This window comes from Cygnus olor, chromosome 1 (genome assembly GCF_009769625.2).
Source record: "Cygnus olor isolate bCygOlo1 chromosome 1, bCygOlo1.pri.v2, whole genome shotgun sequence".
Lineage (NCBI taxonomy): Eukaryota > Metazoa > Chordata > Aves > Anseriformes > Anatidae > Cygnus > Cygnus olor.
The window spans coordinates 64268607-64291564 of record NC_049169.1 but is presented as its reverse complement, the minus strand read 5'-3'; the positions used below and the strand labels follow the sequence as shown (position 1 = coordinate 64291564).

The 22958-nt window shown below is 44.9% G+C and overlaps 1 protein-coding gene across 1 annotated transcript in view; it reads right to left on the bottom strand.

The window, feature by feature from the left end:
• The window catches only part of TMTC1 (transmembrane O-mannosyltransferase targeting cadherins 1), a 151825-nt gene that overhangs the window by 35520 nt on the left and 93347 nt on the right, over nucleotides 1-22958 (bottom strand). The window contains exons 10-11 of the mRNA XM_040545250.1: nucleotides 13793-13957; nucleotides 5470-5583 (exon numbers count right to left, since the gene is read on the bottom strand). Of these exons, the coding sequence (XP_040401184.1) occupies nucleotides 5470-5583; nucleotides 13793-13957 (279 nt within the window). The remainder of the gene's footprint in view (nucleotides 1-5469; nucleotides 5584-13792; nucleotides 13958-22958) is intronic.

Genomic DNA, 22958 nt, shown 5'->3' with positions numbered 1-22958 from the left:
TTCAAAAGCCAGTCTGCCCACAGTGCAGCACCAAACATTTTCATATTGCCTGGTATGCCTCTTGGCCCAGCCTCTCCTCTCTCTCAGGGCCAAGCATCTGAGCAGCTCCCTGAGCCACACAGCAAGCCAGCCTCAGGGTTCCTGCTTGCTGCCCCGAGGCTCCCTTCCCTGGAGGATAACACAAGGGAGAATGGAAGTTTCTGCATCGATCTGCTGACAGCAGGCTGCTCCCCTTCCCACTCTGGCTGGCTAGCAGCGTTTGGTGGGGAAAGCCCAAAGAGAGCATGTGGCTATCAACCTGTTGATGGACAGGTCCACACACACAGACACTCTGCAAAAGTATGTATATTCTCCACATATACACACACTGGTGCACTGATGTACAAAAACTCACAGGATTACACGTACGGTGGATAAGTTCTGCAGGGCTCTGTACCACCAGATGTTATACAGGTGGTAAGAGTCAGTTCACACACTTGCCCACGCCTCCCTTGGGAAAGAGCAGCAGCCCAGAGAGCATTGTCCTACGGGTGCCTGATGCTAGGATGGCCAGATGAGTCCCTCTGTCTCTCTCTCATTTCTCCCATCCTTTGGACTTACTCACTGTTTAACATTTTTTCCAGCACTTCTGCTTTCTTAGCTACCCCAATCTCAATTATTTTCTGTAATTCATTTCATCCAGCAAAAGTAAGTTATACAGAAATAACTCATTTATTTTTTTTGACTCATCAATTTTGTGTCATTTGATGGTCACAGTATCTGGCTTCAATCAAAGATAACTCATTCTCATCCACTATTAAACATAATTACTCCAGTGACATTTTTTAATTAAGGGTGAATCTATATGTTTTTATGTCCAAAAGCGCAAACACAAAATTTTAGACGTCAGCTTTTTACTTGTCACAACAATTTAGCTTGCACAGCACTGGATTATTATTAGCATGTTTATGCACCCAAGAAACCCAGCAACCTCCTTCAGCCCCACCTGCTGTTGCTCATATTAAAGAGAGATCTGTGGGAAGCAACATGCTGGTAGCAAACATGGCATGCCAATGAGCAGTACTCTGCAGTGCTGGTCACAGAAATACAGAGGATAAGATGGAGCTGCTTTGGGAATAAAATTTTAAATAAGTTCTCTTGTAGCAGGGAAGGGAATTTTTCCCCCCCCTTTGTTGTTAAAAGACGTAAGGAATGGTGGTCAAATCGGTTTTAAGGCTCTTCTGTTTTTCTTTCATGTCAGCTCATACGTGTTCCTAAGGAGTGATAAAATAGTCTCAACAGCAACATCAAGTAAATGAGGCCGGGGAAGAAGCAGGACAAGAGCTTGGTAACCATCAACAACAGCAAAAATATCTTCATTAGCACATCACAGATATTCTTCATACTTGTGTGAGGTTGCACGACCTTGCATTCTCACTCGCAAACATGAGAGTGGCAAGACAAGTTTTATTTCAGATAAAACTAGCTCTATTTGATCACCAGCAACAGGAGGTCTCTGAAATTCCTAGCAACAGCAGCGAATGTGCAGCAGAAGCAGCAGCAAGAATTTTCAGGCTAGCTTTCAGAGTAGCCATGGTCAACTCCGTCTCAGACAAGTACTTCTGGCCTCTGCTTTTTGCAGAAAAATATCAAGCATCTCCTGGGGTCACCGCCATATGTCAGGCAAACCACCAAAGCAGTCTGACCCAGCAGTGTGTTTTTATTGGTTTACTGAAGGTAAGCTAAGAGCCTTATAAAACATTGCTCCAATTGCAGAATGCCAGCTGTTGGTAAAATCTGCTTTATGGATAACTCATTTTGCAGTTCCAAAGGCTGTGCTTCCATTTGCCTTTCATGAACTTGACGTACACAAGGAACTTTTCCTGCATACACAAAACTGTTTTGTTTTTCTTTTCATTCTCAAATGATAATGCTGTTCTCTATTTTGGTGTATCATTTCAGTTTTCATTGCCCCCGCTCTTGGGCAGCATAATTGCATTGCACTAATTACCTAAACCTGGCTACGTCAAGACGTTGCATCACTGGCCGCTCCACTGCCTTTTGAGTGGCCATCTGCAATGAGTCTCAAACACCAACAGTGTATCAAGAGGGGGCTGAAGGGATCGATTGCAGAGTTCGCCTTGGAAATACGCCCTGCAGTTTGACTGTCAGAGCAAGTACGTTTTTCTGCCCCACCATTTATCCGAAGTTAATAGAGATACACCAACACGTGACAGCAGAGGATCCTGCCTGCAAAATGCCTTTGAAGGCAGAAATGGGAACAAGTGATTAAAGCACCAGGGATCAAGTTTCCTGGTATTTAGTCCCAAATGCTGTTATTTCCCTATGTAACTTATGTGTGCTTCAATGTCTTTTCACACAGCTACAGCTACAACATCACCTGCCCACATGACGGGAGCATTAGGCCACTTCACTGCACAGTGACATGGCAATTGACACTTCTGGCAGAGAAGCAGCAAGTGGAAACGCATTATTACGTTGGTGGAATGGTAATTGCAAGCGGTTAAAACAGCCAAGCACATACTGACAGGATCACTTTTGTTTAGCAAACAGTTAAACTCACTCACCAGAGATCAAGCAAACCTACACTGCAATTTGGCACGAGCTTTAGGAGCGAGCTGGAATGATTAATGAGCCACGTGCCTCAGACAGAGCTGCTATGGGCGATGCTGCTCTCCCTTCCCTACCTCCCAGAAGCTGCTGGGTGGCGGTGGCAGCAGTCTGCTTCCCTATTGATTCCATTTCCTTATTAATTTCCCTATCGATCTGCCCACTGCTTCTCACCACGCTAGGCAGACATGATATTTTGATCTCCCACCCTTCTGATGGTGCTGCTGCCACACTGCTAAGCCTCTTGACTGGGCTGTATTTTCCATCACCTGGGAGTGTGGATCCATTCAGATTCCCCCAAAGAGCAGACACCTGGTGAGGGGTACCTGGGGGAATGTCCGAGAAGCTGGTGGTGGTAGTGCCCGAGCTGCTGATCACTGATGAATAAATTCATGGCCTGAGTGCTGCTTCAGCTTCCCAGCTATTCTTCCATTTTCAGGTCAGGCCAGTGGCCAAAAGTATTCAGAATCATAAAATCTGTTAAGGACAGTACAGCTACCAAGTTCCTTCTTTTTAATTGTAGAGCAATTGGTCTACAGTCAGGGCAATTGCAAAGCTGGAGTCTGTGAGGATGCATAAAATAGCGTGGGCATGAAATCTGGTCTTATCTGTGAAAGCCCTTTAGGGTATCCACCACCATCTTGCCTGTCCCACATCCATCCCCTTCTCCACTGCTTCAGCACAGCCATCATGCACAACTCGGTAAGGCCCAGCAGACTCACTAAGGCCTACACACAACCCCCAGACATTTCAGAAGGGGTATGTCTGAAGGGAAAACATGGAACGTAATGCTCCACAGGAAAACATACTACACTCTTTAATTACACTATTTTATTGCATATTACACAGCCTCAAAGACCCAGTGATGGGGCTGGGGAGAGGGAGTAAGGAAATAACAAATGCAGAAAGATGAGGTGGTGTGACCAAGCTGTGCAGCTCCCCAGTTACGGAGCCAGCAGGACAGGCTTCTGGCTTGCACTGCAGGCCTTGCTAGGTCTGATAGCGAACATGCAAGGTAGGGGGGACAGGGGATGGCTTTTGGGAAGTGCCAACTAACCTTGAAGTTACCAAAGCAACCAGAACACTAGCAAGGACTGAGACACGGAGTACGTGGGCCAGTGCTTCTGTGCGGCTCCAAGCCCTGACTGGGCTTCGGATGCTGTGTAAATAATACCATCAGCGCAAACTGTACTATCTAATGAAGCTGAGGACATGTTTGCAGTCAGTTCTCAAAACAGACTCTTTCATAATTGAAATACTGCAGAGCAGCAGACAGCATTGTAATTATAATAAATGGGTGCTGCTGAGTTAGAGAAGAACAAAATCTTTTGTCAGCAACTCCCATTTCCACAAGCAGGGGCGATGCCGGTAGGAACAGAAAGCTGTTAAGTTACTCTCCATACTAGCAAGTTCGCTGCAGGGTTTGGAAAATATTTGTTAGTCTCTCTTCTTTTTAACTTCCAATGGCCCTTTCTGGTAACTTGGAGAAAGCTTGGAGAAGAGCTACAGGGATGACTTGATGACTGCAAAAACTTGCATAACACAAAGTGCCAGCAGCTACATCCATTTATTGTATCAAGCAGCAGATTAAGGGAGGAGCTGATCAGTGTGGCATTTAAAGATGTAAACAAATCCAATGACTGGAAACAACGTTAAACAAATCAGACTAAAAATAAAGGAGGACATTTTCAACAGACAGGGTAATTAACCTTCAGTACAATTTATTGATGGTTGTGCTGAATTTTCCATTCCTGGAAACATTAAAAAATAGGATGGAAGTTTTTCTAAATGACTTCCTAAATCCCCAGCATGGTAAAAGAGGACAGGATGCTACTCAAAAATCTAAAAATCACCTTTACCTAGTTTCACACAGACCTCAGTGGCAATGACATCCTGTCCTCGCAGCTCACCTGGGTGGGTTAGGAGCCCTTGGAGAGCATTTGGTATAACTCTGCCGTCAACTGGCAAGACGACAAAACACAGATGTAATTTCTGGAGTTTCCTCCCACACGTCAGGAAAGAATATTTCTTGCACCTCTTGACATGCCGTTTTGTGCTGAGCTCTGTTCTTGCTGCCAGAGCCACTCCTAACTTTGTCTGCCCTTTCCACACGTGCCCTTTTTTCCTGATGGTGTTATCTGCACCTTCCATACTTGCTTTCCCTTACCACCCCCCTCCATCCCAGGACCTACCACGTGCTCAGCCTGGGCCAGGAGAAGTTACATATTATGGCCCTTCCCTTGGCCCAGATTTACCGTGTGTCTATGGGCCAGGCAGTTCACCTTCCTGCTTCAGCTTCCCCCTTTGCAGAACTATGGTAATGATATTTACCCTGTTACTGCACAGGAGCATTGTCAGCATCAATTAGTTTAGTGTTGTTGCAAAGCTCTGTGGACAGGAGCCTCAATACAAGTAGTAAGTACTATTATTATTGCTCTACTTCAGATGGCTACAGCACAGGCATTTTCCAGGCGTGCACCATTAACAATTTACTAAGATAAATGGCCCAGGAATCCGAAAATGCATTTATGACAACTACCTCCTGCTTACCAGCATACATTCAGCCAAGTAAATGACACCTCATTGCTCAATGTGTAGCTATGGTAACATTTATATCTCATATATTGAAGTGTACACACAAACACACACGGGCGCACACGGAGCTGGAGGGGAGCCAGGCTCCTTCCTTTAACGAGACACAAACACTGAGCCAAGGAACCTTCCCAACCTCCGAAAGCTGAGCTGCCTCCAGGGAGGGAAATGGGGGGCGAGGAGCAGGCAATCCTCGCTGGGAAGGGATGCGCTGCCAGCGGGCTGCACCGCACAGCCTGAGCATAGCTGGGGCTTCAGGGAACTTACTTGAGAGCAGTTTTGTAGTGGTAGATCGCTTCAACATTACGGCCCTGGTCTTTCAGAAAATTGGCATAGTTGTAGTGCACCTTGGCGTTGTGGGGCAGAGTCTTCACTCCTGAGCTGCAGAGAGGAACAGAAGCCGGATGGTGTTAGCTGGCCAGGTTACACCAGGTATACCCTGAGGTCTACCTTTTTCTCATTGCTCCCTCTTTAAGGAAAGTTTGGTCATATTGCGAGTGCCTTGTTACCTCCTGCACTCCCACAAGCACAATTCATTTCACAATCCCGAGTTTGGCCCACACATGCAAACTGTGCAGTGCACTGGCACACCACACTCCCCCACTGGACATAAATATGTGGCAGCAATTCACCCAACCTGGCCTTGGCCACCTTGGGCATCTCTAGCACCAACATGACAACGCACCCTGTGGCCAGGTACTGTGGTGTTTCAAAATATAATTTATTACACTGAAAGACTCTAAAAAGCCTAATATTTGGAGGGAAAGTAAGCAGTACTTTCTATAATATAGCTGTAACAGGCTCACTCATCTCCAGCCCTGCTTAAGCTTGGCTGTCATGAAGTGCCTTATGAAAACCTTGATCTCAATCTGTCAGCTGGAGGTACCAGACGGAAGGTACGTTTTCCATACACATCAGCCACTAGAGGGGATGTACAGCATACTCTGAGCACCCAGCTAGCACGGATACGCGGCACAGCACTGAGCAGAGCACCACCAGGAGGTGAGGGCTAATGGGGCTCTTGCCCTTAGAGCTGGCAAGTGGCACGCTCTCGTGTTATGTGACTGTGGACATGTGGCGGCACAGCCGACCCATCCCTCCCCTTCGTCTTCCTTGCCATGCAGCTTGGACTGAACATTTGGAATTAATAATGAGGGCACAAAGACAAAAGGAGAAGAGCAAGCACATGCTTATTTACTTAACTGAGAGCACAGTAAACAAGGTACACCTTGCACAGCCGGAGGAAATGCTGTTTCAAGGTTATAGATAGAAAGAAATCACAGGAGCACGTACACCATGGAAATACTTCCCCTGCAAGAACCCAGAGAAGTCAGAACTCTGTTTAACAGGGGAATCCTTTCCAGCATATAAATAGGAACTCTCTGAGGTAATGGGAAATAAAGATGGATTAATCTGTTCACGTAAAAGCAGAAATAGCACTGCTCCTTGCTCACAAGCAGATTCCTGCCAGCTGCTGTCTTTTTTCCTCCCATCAGGCCTGAGCCTCCTACTGCAAGTAGGAAGCGCAGGGATTAGGACATTCCCAAGCCTTTTTGCTCTGCCTTGTGTGTCTCTGCTGTTTAACTATGATGGGCAATGGAGTTAACCACAAAAAGATGAGGTCGCACACAGCCTCTACATTGATGAGAATGTACCCACAGATGCCAAAAAACCCTTTGTGAGGGATTTCACTTTAAAATGGCGCTGGAGAGTCAGTCTTAGTGGCAAATATGCCGTCTTTTTGGTTATCTGCAGCCAGTGGTATCAAGCATTGCTAATGCCTGCTTGTGAGAGCTTCCAAAGCTTCGCCCACGGCTGCCTTGCAGAGTTCAGTACAACACAGCCACGGTCTGCCTGCAGAAATCAAAAATACACCTTGCAGTTGGCTTCCTAATCATCAGGTACTTCCAAATTACTTACTGGGAGCACTACAGGAATAAGACATTTTGTGACTAATCGCTGAATTAAATCAGTTAATTGATGCTATTCTTAAGAGAATGATTTTCTATATTAGTTTTCACAAAGATATACTGCACTAGCAGCAAGTAATGTGTGACTGCTATGGCTGTGTTAATTTCCATTGGCCTTGGGAGCTATTAACTACACACTTACAACCTCTGGGCATTACTGGAATATTAATTCTTATACAGAAAGCTTATACTTATTACATCAGTGACAGTGTTACAGGCAGAGGCACAGACAGGGACTCAAAACTGTTACTATCTCAGAGCTATGTGCCATGAGCTGTTAGCTCTGATAGAGCCCCTGCTGCACCAGAGCACACTGAGTTAATGGTGAGAAGTATATTACATATGCACAAGTACTGCAGTCCTAATGAGATACAGTTCTAAAAGGAAGATGCATATGTTTAAATATTTTAATTCTGGGCTGTTTCCCTTTAAATAGAATTTATTATTAATCCTGCTGGTCCCATTTATTAAAACGTCACTAATAAAGCTCTTTCATCTGTGTGCTTCTGCTGGGCGTGGGGGTGACAAAGGAAAGACAGAAACCAGTTCGGGCTTGAGGTTTTATGATGCTCTCTTCTGCACCACACCACTCACGCTCCCTGACCTATTTATTCTCCTTGCATGGGCGAGAAGGGGGGTGTTTGGCTTTGCAAATACACACAGCACTGACTGAGGCTAACCGCTTGGCATCCCTGAACTGTCAGCGGCAGTAGCAAACACCATGCTGGACGTGGAGTGGATTTTTTTGGAGAGTTTAGGCAAACACTTCTGCTAATTGATTGTCAACCAGCTGAGAACACTGTTTGCTCATTGACAGAGGAAACAATAATGTCCATAAAGAAAGCCAAGAGGGAAAGGGTGGAGTATAAATAACAAAGCAGAATACAATGGCTTTCCATTTCTGCTTTCCGCAAGCCTCCAGCCTCTCACAATTTCAATCTATTTTTCCAGCTCGGTTTTCCAAATGCTCCTATTTCCCTCCTCCCCAGCCCAGTACAAATGTGCCCTTCTGAAAACCTAGGACACCACTCTCCAGCCAGCCAGAAAGAAGCCCACTGAAATCCAATGTCACTTCTCAGGAGGATTTCCTTCCCCCCTGACTTCTACGACAGCAGTAAGTGATATAAATGGAAAATAAACAATAGGCAAACTGCTTTACGTAACACTTCCTCCCCATGGAAAGGAGAAAGCCTGTTAGTCCTAATGCAGAGAAACCAAATACCATTGGCATTTCTAACCTCAGACGCTGTCCTCACCCAAATCCCACCTGAGCTGGAGAAAGTCTCCTGTGATCCTCTCTATTGTTTTCCTCAGTGCCTGTCCTACTCTGCAAAGTGGCTCTGTGCAGGGCAGAGAGTTCATTGATTTGCTGTGATTTCCATATGAAAAGTGCTCGGTTTGCAAGGAAATTTGGCCTCTCCTGCATCAGGAGGAGCCCTGGGAGACCAGTGGGATCTCCTCTGCTTTGGGAGTCATTATCACCAATAAAGGGTCTCTACAGCAAGCTGTTCTCAGGATGACACAACGACTGCCTTCCCTGGCCTCCTACCCTTGCATTGATTTTCACAGATGCCAGCGTTGGACTCTTCAAACGGTTCTATAGAAGATGCACAAAATGCGATGGGAGTTGCCCTTCTCAGCTGAGCTGGCTTTCAAAATTAACAAAAGCACACAGCAGGAGATGTCGCCTTTGGAGTTGTTTGTCTGTTTGTTGTTGGTTTTTTCCTGTTTCTTTTTGGTTTTGGCTGCTTGTTGTTTTTTTGTTTATTTGTTTGGGTTTTTTTTTGCACATAACTGAAGTCAGCAGACCTGTCTTGGGGAGGGAGAACTGCTGACTAAGAAAGAGCCACTCTTCTACAGTTCCTTTGCTGGCTACAACTGCACTTCCAGACACTGTCACAAATGTGGGCTGTGCACGCAAACGCTTTCCAGGAGCAACAGGAAATGTGGCAGCTTCACAAACCCTTAGAAGGTCGGTACAGCAGATGCAGAGGTTAGCCTACAGCCCTCACCTCCCTTGCCCTGACTTGAGGCATTAATGCTGACTGCAGTTGGAGCCTGACCTCCTGGCTTGTGCATTCACTCCACAGGGCAATTCCCTAAATATTTAACAAGCAAGTTCTCCTTGCACACCTGCCAATACAGTCAGACAAACTGCTTGGAGCTTCTAGATATCTGTTCGAATAATTTGCCTCAAATGGCTGTACCTATATATCTGGCCACTTTTTATACTTGTGGTTCTTTTGCTTCTCATTTAGTCCTTGCACACATGCTTGTGTAGATGCATCATTTCCTCATCCTCTCCCACACTTGAGGGAGCCAGGACCTGAAGGGATTTCTGCATCTAGCAAACTTGGACCCCACACTGGAGACTGAGAGTTGTGGCAGCCCACTAGCAGAGAGGGTGATGGTGCTGACACAGTGGCAGCATCATGTCAAAGCACGGTAAGCCTTGAGAATGGGACAAGAAGGGGTTCAAATCACAAAACCGGTAACATGTTGAATATATCTACATCTCCTGGGGACAAAAAAAGTGTAGAAAAAGCATGTGTAACAGAACCAAGGAAACTGAGACGGATCGACACTGAACAAACACATTTAAGCAAATGGAGGAATTGAAAGTAGAAGTGAAGAGGAAAAACTAGGAGGGAAAAATCAGTAATTAATTAAAGCAGTAAGTAAAAGAAGAAGAATGGAAAACTAAAAATGTGAATAAGGATCCTCTCAGCACATACTTCTTAAACACACACGCACAGAGAAACGACCAAGCAGGTTGATTTATGTCTCCTTTCCCCCATCTATAGATTTGCTGTTTCCTTATTATTTTCTCTCATACTGCTTTACTGTTCCTTATCTCCTCTTCCTTCTCTGTTATTTCTAATTTATTGTTGTTGCACATACCTCCATCCACTTCTCCCCCCTTTCCTCCTCTCCACCTCATCCTACATACAGCCTCCTCCTTCTGCCCCAAAGACAAGATCTCCCACTCTTGGAATGAAATCATCTTCTTGCTATACTGTTCTTCTTTTGTAGTTCCTTCCCATCCTAACATATTATAGACTCTCAATAGATGTATAACACCTATCAAAGGAGATCTTAAAAAGACAACAGAAGGCCAACATGGTTAAATAACATAATAAAGAAGGCTACACGAAATTAAAAAAAAATCCAAAAGAACTGGAAGAAAGACCAGAAGAGATTTAAGAAAAAACTTGCTAAAAACATCAAAGCTAATAATGAGATACATCAGATAAAGGAAACCTGCCAAAGATCCCCCGAGGCCAATATACAATGGAGGTCTAAAAGTAATGCTTGAAGACAAAAAGGCCACAGCAGAAAAGCTCACTACAGGAAAAGTGAACTTCATTACAGGGGCAAGTCCAAAGCACTGTCTCAAACTAAAGTGACACTAAAAGAAGCTTTAGAACAAATCAACCCTAAGAACACTTACAAATCCATAGGGCCTGCCAGTATGTATCCAAAGGAAATCAAATGCGAAGCTGCTATTAGCTGCAGTATGCAACCTATCATTTAAATGAGCCTCAGGACTAGAGAAGAGGGAGGTGACAAACATGATGTCAGCTGCCTCCAGCCAAACGATATGGGGAGCAACAGACCAGCAAGTGTGATTTCCACTTCAGGTAATTTGGGAGAAATTGTAATAAAACTAGACCTAGCAAACTTCTGGATAGCACTAATCCATCAGGGAAGAATTAACCTTGCATTTTGCAGAAGGAAGTTAGGGGGATGGATCTGTTGTTCTTTGATGGACTCAAAAGGCACAAGGTACTAAAGCCATTGAAAGCTTTTATGAGAAGCTAAATATAGCCTAGTCGGTTGCAAACATATATGCCAATGCTGCGTACCTAAATGTTCAAAAAGGCTTTTGATAAAATCCCTCACCAAAGACTTCCAATTTCTTAAAGGCATCATGGAATAAGAGGAAAGGTCCTCTTGTGAATGAATCAATGTCTACTTGAAAGACAGCAAGTAAAGAGCACGAGTGTGTGAACAGTTTTCATAATTGGAGAAGACTACAATCAGGGTTTCCAGAAGACATGCACTGGCACTTGAGCTGCTTCACATGTTCACAAAGGATCTGGAAAAGGGAGCAAACAGGGAGGCAACACATTTGCTGATGACAACAACATGAATCATGCTGCAGGAATTAAAGGGAACTACAAAATCTTGCAGAAGGATCTCACAGGATTGAAGGCTGGACAAAAGAGTGGCAGATGCAATGCAGTTCTGGTACAGGCACAAGTTCAGACTGATGTCTGTAGATCACACATTTCCACTCACAACAGGTATCTTGGAGTTCACGTGGACAATGCTGTTAAAATATCAGCCAGTGCTTAAGAGTGGTCAGAAAAGATAAGTGGAAGATTAGGAATTAATAGGAAAGGAGTAGAGAATAACAACCAGAAAACAAACCTATGCTACTGTGCTGCAGATGTCTCCTGAAAGGTGTACATGGTTCTGGTCTCCTTCTCAAAAGGACAGGTTAGAGTTTGAAAGCATCCAGCAACGAGTGACAAGACGGATCAGAAGTCACTGATATGGAAGCAGAGCAGCTTCCACATACGGAGAATTCAAAACCAGCAGACTCCAGCACAAAAGAGAGGCAGCCCTGGGTGAGGGAATAGGGGAGAGGCTGGGCTGTAAAGGCATGAAAGGCACAGGAAAAGTGCCAAGCTGATGGGTTACTCCCTACTCACTCAAAACACCAGGACTAGGGGACACCAAGCAAGATAATCAGAATGGTCACAGCTCAGAGAAGGGAAGTCTTCTTGTGCACGCTGTGTAATTTAACGATGGAGCCCAGTGCACAGGACGCTATGGAAGCCAAAACTATAAATAGATTTGAAAAAGCAGTCAGAGACATTAACGGAAGAAAAGTCTATCGGTGGCTGTTAAATACGAGAAAGCATATGACTCCTGACTCAGGAAGTCTATAACTGGAGATTACTGCAAGCTGGGAAAGGACTGAAAGAAGCATCGCTGCTGCTGCTCCTGTTCTTACACTGCTTTTCTAGACACCTGCAGCTGATTGCTCTCAGAGGCGGGACACAGTACCAGGTGACCCAGCAGGAGCACACCTACATTCTTGCCTTCTCCTCAAAAGTCCAGGGCAGATCTCCCTCCTAGAATCATCCCCAAAAGAGCTGAGCTGAAGAGCAAGCCGGCTCGACCCTAGCCACCAAATCCCCAGCTTAGGGCAAGGTGCATTAGCTCTGGCTCAGTACTGCACCGAGGCGGTGGCACGGTCTCTGAATTTGATCTGCCTTGCAGAAGGCCACCCTGCTTTGAATGGATACAGGATAGACATGTCTATTTGCATCCAATTAGGCAGACGAAACCTTTGCTTTCTCTTCTGTGACAGACCCCCTGGACACACCGTACCATCCCAAGAGTGCTCCCTAGTACGAGATGCCTCCTCTCCTTCTCCAGTTTGACTTCATCTCTCTTAAACCCAGGTGACCACGATTGTGCGCTACGTGACACCAGACGATGTCTGAAACACGACGTATGGAATCGCCATCTTCCCACCCCCCTTTCAACAAGAGTCATCCAATTTGGAAAGCTGTCCGCCTTTCCTGCGAGTGGCCACCGCTCACGTGGTAGACTGGAACCAAGGCCTAACGGCTTGGACTGGGACCACGTTCAGCACGGAGCTGCGAGAGCCCAGACCAGTCACCATGGCTGCTAGTGTTTAAACAGCAAACAGCGCTTCAGGGAGAGGGACAATGAATCACGCTGGAGTGAAGAAAACCCTGCTCCAGATTTTACTTTTTTTTAATTCCTACTAACAGAGCTCCAACCACTTCAACAGTGTGTCCTGAAGACTGAAGAGCACACGTAAAAAGTAATTTCATACTCTTCAGTGCCGAGTAAATTAAACTTTGCTCTGGCCAATAAGTTAGAAAATAAAGCTAAGCAACCAGGGTGCAAATCACCTGTGTTTCTACAATTACCTCACAATTAGACAACTGCTGAAAGCAGCTGGAGGCAAATGCAATACATTTCCTAGAAAAACACAAAATGAAACAGTCTGTTTCAATGCAAAAATATATATATAAATGAGGTTGTAAAGAGAGCTGTTTGGCAAAGAGTAATCAAATAAAATGAAATATGGTACATTAAGCTTGGCACTTTGTTGCATTTCATTTTTGTCGTTAAAAACATTGCTAAAGAAAATTCGATATATTCAATAGTGTTACGATGGTGTTTTGTAGGGTTGCAGCAAAATTCTGCTATGTCTTTAAAAAGAAAGCGTTACATTATTGGTAAATCTACAGAACTCAAGTTATTTAAAAACAGAGTGTCTTAAAAATGCTGTTGCTAGAACCAAAGTTTGTGCACACACATATAAAGTGCTGACACCAGTTTCTGCAGTTGCCAGAAAACAGAAAGTAGATGATGGTGTTTCTTTTTTTGTTTTGTTCTGTTTTTGTTTTTTTTTTTTTCAATACATGAAAATAAAAATATTACTCACATCAATGCATTAATAGCAGGACCAGTCCTTGAGCTAAAGCAAACTATTTACTCCATGCAACAAACAAGTACAACTTATTTGAAACAATACAAAAATACAAGTATTTTCACATGGTTGCTCATACCTGAAAAGGGACTCTCTTGAGAGCCAGATTTCATTCTGTTTCACGGTCTTCCAAGAGAATAGCAGCAGCAGCAAAGCAAAGAGAGTCAAAACAGTAATTCTCCACTTATTTAACCATGTAGACAGCTTCTTTAGACCATGGACAAAAAGGATGCAGTACCCCATACTGGAAAAAAAAGAAGAAAAAATGGAAAAAGTACAGTTATATTCCATTACTCTGGTTAGATACAAGACCATTCAGTATTGCATTTATTACACGGTTAAAGTTTTGGGTTTTCTTTGACTAATTATGTTTTCCAGGATAACAAACTCAAATTCAGCAGCGTTTTTCCTCAAGTCACTACACAATTTCCCAATTAATTTAAATGACAGACCCAGATGCCAGAAGTATAGCAGTGTACATAATACCACACGGCATAATGGTAGCTTACCCCACTCTGCAGAAGGCAGCTGCTTTTCCGAACAGAAAGCTAGGGAAGCATAATGTAATAATAGTAATACTGAGTGCTACCAAAGCGGTTTGCAAGTGAAAAGCATTACAGCACAATGAATTCTCTGAACAACCCCACTGGTGGTTGCTATTAATGCTGGTCTGAAAATGGTGAAATTGAGGAGGGGGAGCAAGGGTTTTGCCCAAAGCTGTGGCAGGAAGGGCTGTCAAGGGCCACCTCAAGAGGTAGGAGCCCACGCTGGGGTCTTGCCTACGGCTCGCTGCTCCCCCTCCCCATGCCAGGACTTTATGGGAACTGATCTGGGGTCGTTCATATTTTGTGGACCCCCACAAGCCGCATGTGGTCCCAGTCTGGTAAAGGACAAGGGAGGACACCGCCGGGTGACCCCGCTGCCTCTGCGAGGGCTGGGTTCTCCCACCCTGGTACCCACACCAGCCGTGCCCATCATGTCCGTGTGCTCCAAAAGGCTTGCTGATGGCACGTAACGCGGGCAAGGATTCATGCTGACAGCAGTGTAACTGCAGTTCAGCTCTCAGCTGATACAGCCAGTGACCACGAATTCACGCACAGCTCCCGGGCAGCGAACTACTGCACTGCAAACCTCAAACTGCAGCTGTGTTTTTTTTTTTTTAATTTATTAAAATCCTGGAAAATAGTGGTATTAACAACAATGGGGGGAGCAGTAGCAACGACAAAGTTTTTCATTTGATTACTACAAGATAACCTGAGCAGAAACTGGTCAGCAGAGCTTGCTCACCCGTGGTCCCCAGCTGCCAGCCCCCTGAGCCTTCCTGCCCCTCCACACGTAACCACTGAGGAGTCTCTGTGAGGTGAACTGTGTTTTGAACTGAAGTCTTATTCCTGTAGTATAATTTTAAACCAATTCAATAATTATTTCTCAATTGAAATTGTTTATTCCTCCAGCGACCCCCCAATGAATTGGAAATTGAGCGCTTTCGGTTGCTGTACTTCGTATACTGCTAATTTTGCTTAGTGTTTTTTACAAACTTCCATTTCTATTGCCTGACAGATTTCATTAGCTTATCTGCAGCTATTTAATGCAAAGTACCACATATTGGACTACAGCTTGATATACCCTCGCTAGATAAAGATTTAGCTTCAGGCTGAAAAGCTATCTGTCCCAGCAGCCCCCTCTGAAGAAAAGAGAGAGCAGAAGGATCTGGAAAAATACTTAGGGACAATGGATACACTGGGATGGAAGAGCAGCCTTCCCAGGCACTGCCACTCCTTGAATCCCAGCCGAATCCCACACCTGGGCCCAGGGAGGCTGGCAGCAGAGCTCGCACACGCTCTAGCCGGAGCTCTGCACGCCTTTGTGGACTGTACATAGAGGCCTGAGCAGCTTCCTGGCGAGACTGCTACAAGGGAAGGAAAATGAAGAACGCAGTTCCCCAGTCAGAGGTAACGTCGCAAGCAAGCGTGCGATATGGCAAAAGTTTACAGGGAAATCAGAAAAGGAAAAATGTGCCGCCTTCAAGGAGCTGTGAACCTGCTTCCCTGCACAGTTTCTCTGCCCCCATGAAGAGCCAGGCACGATGTTCCACACAGCTAAAATGCTAAATGGAGAGGGACAATAATTCTTGCTCTTCCTGAGCAAGCTTTCACATGCTGATCAGCTTGTACGGCCTCTGTTGTATGAACTGATCAGCACCAGGCAGTGGTGCCATCTCTGGCAAGGTACAAGTGTCACATAGGACCCTGAGAGAGGTACAGACGGGACAAATTTAGACAAAACATCCGTTCTAGTGATCAATCAAAACTTTTTCATTAGTTTACAGTTTTCCCATTTTTCAGAAGTGGTTATCAATCTTTATTTTCACTTAGCTATGCTTGCATTTTGCTGCAACCCATTTCTTATGGCACTTGCACCGTTTTTTTTCCATGAATCCTTTTGCACACATATGTTTATTGCACCTACATTAATTGCAAGCAGACATTTAGAGCTAGCAACTGAGATGCTGGTGCCAAACAACCCAGCCTTTATAGCTGTTGAACCCTACTTTAAAACCTCTGAAAAGCTAATCTCAGTAATAAGCCCTCCCTTTCCAATAAGAAATGCCTCAAAAACCTGCAGACTGTTTTCACTCTGTTATTTAGCCTTTCAGCAATTTAATCCTTCCCTTGGAATTAATTATCTGACATAAACATTATTTAATTGCTTTAGCACAAAGCTGTTTTCAAAGGACAATCCCTACACCTTCACATATTTAAGAACAGGCCTTTTCAAATAGAATGGTGAATGCATCCAGAAAGCAAGATATGCAAACGTCAGTGTCTTGGTATTTATATCAAGCCCTGCCCCAGCTGCTGGGAATTTCAGCCTTAGCAGCACAGCCAGCGCCACGCTGCACAGCCAGCGGAAAGGTGCTGCTTCCAGGGGATATTTTCTAACATCTGCGACATTTCCACAGTAGTTGCACATTGATGCTGGATACTACAGAGAAATAAGGGTTCATCTCGGACTGCGATTCCCCTCTGAGCTGCACAGACAGTGCTGTAGTGAAGGTACATAGCAGTGCCCAGCTCCTAAATGGCACTTTCCATCGTGAGTTCCCAAAGCACTTTGCAAGGGAGACCCTCTGCAATGTTCCTCATTTTACAAAGCAAGGACCCGAAGCATGTGGGAATGAAGCAGTTTGCTCTGCTGACAGGCAGAGGTGGGACTGGCAAACCAAGTACCAAAATCACAGTCCAGGGGTCACAAACAAGACAGGGGAATACAGAAGGAAAGCAACCCATCTTGCTGAAAAGCCCACATGAAATCAACAGCTAATTAATCCAAAGACAGTCTCTGAATCCATGCTCAGCAAGGCAGCAAAACTACAGGATTCAGCAAGTATGGACACTGTGGGGGACTGGAAGGAAGGAAGCTGAAAAAGGATGAGAGAGTGTGAAGTAGGTAAATACTTTTATTTTCGGAATCTGCTAACTTTGGCTTAAAACTTCAGACCATTCCCTGTCTCAGATCATCAAGGAAAGGCTGGAGAAGATGTGGCTGCATTGCCTTGTCAGGGACCCTTCAGAGCAGATGTCAGGTAGAGCTGCATCTCCGCATGGCTTTTTCTATGACATGGCCATTTCAGCCCCATCCTCTGGCTGAGGGTGGATGTAACCTTCCTGACTGCAGGTCTCTTGCAGACTCTGAAGTTACAGAAAGCACTCACACTTCCTTTGCTGCCAGGGAAGCATTTGCATTTGCGATTTCTATGCCACAAACTGTTTGCAAAACAACACCTGTATGCAACTTGCCCAAATCTATTATACTTAGTACTTTTGGCACCTCTCTTTACTTTTCTACCCTGACACCAAAAATTACAGTGAAATTGGGGCAAATCCAGACCACTCCCCCAGATCCACTTTTCTGGGCTGAACAAAACAAAAAGGTGTCCACATCAATGTGCTATGCATCCCTCAAAAGAACCATAATTATATTACTACTGTTTCATTTCCCCGCTAACTACGATTAGTCTACAACCCGCTTGTTTCACACTAGACTAAACAATCCTGACACAGAAATTAGCTTCAGCACAGAGGCCATAAAGTTTTGCCACAGTAAAGCACCAAGCTTGCTATGATGGAGTATTGCGTAAGGGAATGAGCCCAGATGGCTGCTGGATCTCAGCAGCCCAGGATCACTCATCCTATGAGTTTTAAGCAAGCTGGTAGCACTCCAGGCAGAGGTGTGGTGGTAGGAAGAGCACATACAGGTGAGACTGCACTTACCTGATTAAAGTAACTTGCCAAGTGACTCTAAGACAATTCCTATGTGGTTAACTCTGCCATGACCCTACCATCACCTACAAACACATACATTGCTTCAAATACGTTAGCTTTTCTCCTCAGAGTGCCAGGGGACTCAACTCCATAAGAAAAATTAGTGCTAGCTCTCTGGGAAATCAGATTTTACTCACATGCATTTAAGGATAAAAAAATAAAAAGTCTCAAAAGCACTTTTCATCAGAGACCCATTTCCCACCTAAAAAAAAGTATTGGAATACTACATTCTAGACATCTTCATGGCTATCTGCATATGTAGCTGTAGAATTTGTTTGAGGTGGGGATTTTTTGTTAACTGTAGCATTTCCTAGGGAGGTAAGGGAGCCATTTCTCTTTGAAAGGCTTTTGTCCTGGCATTGTCATCCCCTGTCACACCAGCACCTTTCTAATATAATATGTAGTCAAAACAAAGCAATGGAAAACAAGCAAAATCCCCAACCCGTTATTATTTTTAAGTATATTTTCCACTGGATTATTGTTAAACTGCTAATGTTTTTTTGTTCTTCTTCCGTTGAATAGGAAACAACTTGCTACAGCAACTGTCCCCCACTGTGCGAAGTCCATGACAGATCAGCCTTGGGGTCAGATTCAAGGCAGGATCCGAGGAACAGGTAACACAGTATGTTTTAGCACGGGCTCACAATGAGAATACTTATTACAGGAGAACCTGTGGCTTCAGAAATTCAATGATGCTGCAGGAGAGCTCCCACAAGAGGTTCCTGCCTGGCACACAAGACCCCCCAGTTTCATAATTCCTCAGGTTTTGGACTCGTACTGTACTGAAGTGGTACCTTAGTAAGGTCCTGAATTACAATGAGGGCAAGGCTGCACTTGGTAGGCAAACTCTGTGCACCATTTACAAGTGTTTCTGGCAGATGGCACACAGGGAGCTGTGCAATGGCAGGTTTTTGTCCATAATTTCTGCAGCTTGTTAATATTGTTCCACCTGCAAGGAAGTGAGAGGAGGCACAAACAGATGGGAATGAGGTGGCACGCAAACCCCATCTCCCATGGTGCGCTACACATAATGCCCACTTAAAACAAGCCAAAACAGCAGCTAATTAATATTTGCAAACACTTCTTCAGTAATTAGATCACAAATTCAACCTTTTCTTTGGCCATTATGGCTCCTTTCCCCAGCCGAAGCTGTTACTGATGACGCTTACACCGTATTCCTCTCCCCCGATTTGGATCTGGCACCTCATTTTTCATTAAGAAGTCAAGAATGGCTTCGCTGCACTTGGTTGTTGGTGATGGTGTCTCATCGGAGACACGCTGTGGTTAGCGCTGCAGCCCAGGATTGCTGGCGTGCTCTGCTGCAGCAATCTGCCTGCGCTGGAAACCATCTTACCTCCTCTGGGAAGTGCGTGGAGACCTACTGCTGCAAAACGCTTCTGAAAGCCGAGGCGTGTTTTAGTCACACATTTTACTGTATTTTCCGAACTGTGAGCTCGCACAGCACAGTTTTCCACTCCAGCGAGGAGCGCGTGGGCAGCGCAGGCTGTGCGCTGCAGGAAGGAGGCACGGTGCACGATGCGATCCTAGCGCTCAGCTGCCTCCTGGGAGCCAGGGCAGCGGCGCTAACCTCTTCTGGCCAACCAAGGTAAACTCAGGTGGGAGAAAGACATGTAAAAGATGCCTTCCTTACACTCTTTAACGCTTATTTTGAGGATGTCAAATCTCATGGGGTACTTGTTTGCTTTTTTAAAAACTGATTTAATCTCAGTCACGTGCATGCAAGCTTGGAGTAAACCCACTAATCTGAGAGCAGTTACTCCGGAGCTCAGCTCAGATAAGAATCCAGATGCATGCATATATAGCAGCTAGGAAAAGGGCTGCCTGGAAGCAGCCTGTCAAAGCATGGAAGAAATACTGCTCCATTCAGGGGCTGTTAATGCAACGAAAGGGATTATCTCAAAACTATACTGAGACCAGAAAATGCACTTGGCTTTGACATTTCACCCCGGAGGCTCTTTCTGGGCTGCAAACCTCCTTCTTGATTTCCAGCACTTATTTCAGACGATTCCCTTTTCCTCCATAAAAACTAACCCTCACGTTCAAGCTGCTCTCAAGTGAGTTTAACCCTTGCACGCATCACCTAATTTAAGTACATGCTTTCCTGCTGCTGCCCCTTCAGGATCGCGGAGCACAGCCCGGAGAAAGATGCTGTCTGCTGTCAGATCCAAATGCTGAAAGCAAGCATTTGAATCTCTTGGTTTTAAAGTCCCCCACAAGCTTTCTAGCCCCAGCTCCAAACACGAGTTCCCAGGCCCAACATGCTTTCCACGCTCCCAGCCAAAGCTGCTCCAGCCCTGTAGCCTGAACTGAGGAAACACGCTGAGAGGAAAAGCCAAAGTCATTTGAAATGCAGCTCGCAGGCAGGGCTGTTGCTGCAGGGGAAAAAGCTTGAAAGGCAGTTCATCTCTGTTAAACTAAATGACTGTGCTCACACTTCTCTAATGGGGAATAATTGATGGCAAAAAGCACCCTTGGCATGATGTTTGGGCTGTTCCTGCCTCACGCAGTCAGATGCGGCAGGGAGTGCTGGCAAAAACAAGCAGAGAGTTGCTCTTTCTGCCCCAAAACAGTGCTCGCAGCCACAGAGCTCCAGCGTGAGCAGCATTGGTTGGGCAGCAAAGATGCTGTTTAATGAAAAATGTCAAGTTTTTCAAGGCTGGAGCTGTTTAGGGCCAGAATAAAATTTAGACTTAAAAAGTGTTTCCGTCTGCAAGAACAGTGTATGTCTATATACATGTTAGCTTGCACCTGGTTCACCCGAAATAGCTGGAAAATCAAAAGTATGGGGGGCACTCCTTGCAACCTGGATCACCCAAACTCATATCTCTGTGCCAGGTCAGGCTGAAAGCTGGGGATGTAGCAAATGAGTCCACTTGTAGGGCTCCAAGTCTGGAGTCCCCAAAATTCTCCAGCTACCCATGCCTATGTGCTGACCAGGAATGGCCACACTACTGGGGCAAGTGTATTCTAGCATTTTTGAGAAGTTAACTTGGTACTTGTACCAAGCTTGCTGCTCGATCCAGATTTTCTCTTGCAGCTGGTACAAAGTTAGCCTAAATTCAGTGACCTATCTATAGGCTGACTAATTTGATAAAATACAAACACAAGCCTGGATCAGGTCTGGATCAAACAGCTTTTCACTCACTGATCTGGCAGAGTGTAGGTCCAGTGCTAACAATCCTGGAAAATTGCTGGTGCATAGCAGATGGGCTATGATCTCCCAGCTCTCAGACAAGTACCTCCGCTGCCCCGAAAAAAGCAATTCTGGGCCACATCCGTCCAAGTGTCCATTTCTGTCAGTCACGTCCTTTTGCCTGTCAAGGCCATCTTGGGTAGTCAGTGTGCCTTGGCAAAAAGTTTTACATTAACGAAAATGTCCTACTTTCCGTGGGAAAATACTGTATCAAAACTTCCTCAACCAGTCAAGACTAAGGAGGAAAAACCTCTTGCAACTGATACCAGTAGCTAGTCAACTCTGTTTTAAGTGAAAGAGATAAAATAAGTACTTTGAGGGAAGGACAAGATGACCCAGGCCTTGGAGATGTCTAATGGATGATTAACTGAGGAACTGCTAATTAGGAAGAACATTATGTTGACATTCTTGAGGGAAACATCCTGGCTATGCCCTTGAATACATCGCCAATTAACATAATATGAATAGTTGGGTGAAAAATAAAGATTAGGAGTACTGTAATGTGAACTATCCGTGAACTATCCTCATCATAATAGTAAAAATCACACCCCTAAGCTGGGAGACCCTGGTCCAACAAGAGACCCTTCCTCTCTGAGGACACGCAGAATGATTCTGGCATGTCAGCAGGGTGGTGATTAGGTAACCAATGGGAGCCTAGGGGAGTGTACAAACATATAAGTGTGTTGATTAGGGATTATATAAAGAGTGGCTTGGAAAGCCATAACGGGTGCCAGTTTTGTGGGAAACCACCTGGTACCCAGACTTGCACTGTTCTGAAATAAACAATATCTCGACTTAGCCTGTGGATTGGCTCACTGCACACTGGGTAATGAATCCAAACTTTTATCGGACAACAGCTTTTGGCGACCCAGATGGGACAGCCATAGAGCCTTGCCCAGATTGTCTTGCTGGCTGCCAGTGGGGAGAAGGGATCTGCAGGACTCCAACATACACCGACTGTTTTGATCAGGGACTCCCGGGATCCTCTCCCTGTTCGGAGGTGGTAAGTGACTCAAGGGTGCGATGCCAAACATCAGTGAGATAGTGCTTTTGGTTAAGGTGAAAAAAGGAGTTAGGAGGCTTTGTTAAAAGTCTGGTTTGGGCCAGCATTTGTAATAAATATTTTCATACATGTCGACAGTGAAAACCAGAGTTTATGTGGGTACAGACCCCTTTGTCTGGTAAAATGGGGACTAGTCCTTCCTCCAAACCAACCCCTTGTTAACCTTTAGGGTGCATCCATAAGAATTGGAATAAGTTTGGTGGGGATCACCTAACTAAAAGAAAGATGAACGCATGCAATGGTGACCTATTTACCAGTTGGATGATGGGAAAAAATGGCAGGAACAGGGTAATTGGGAATATAACACTATTTTACAACTGATGTTATTTTGTTGGAGAACAGGCAAATGGGATGAAGTACCTTATGTAGATTTTTTTTCTCTATGGGACAATCACAAAACTAGGAAAAAATGTAAACTGTTAATCAATGACAGCAATGTGATCATGATGATGTCGGATAAGGAGAATAAGAATCTCTCCAGGTGGTGTTCGGCATGTAGTATTGGAAAAAGGTGTCTGAAATAAAATGAGGAGGAAGAAGATGTACAGTGTTTTTTATCCGATTAAAGAGATTGAGATCGGGTAAATACTGTAGATGAAAGACAGGGAAACAAAGAGTATAGGGGAGTAGAAGGGCAGAAAGA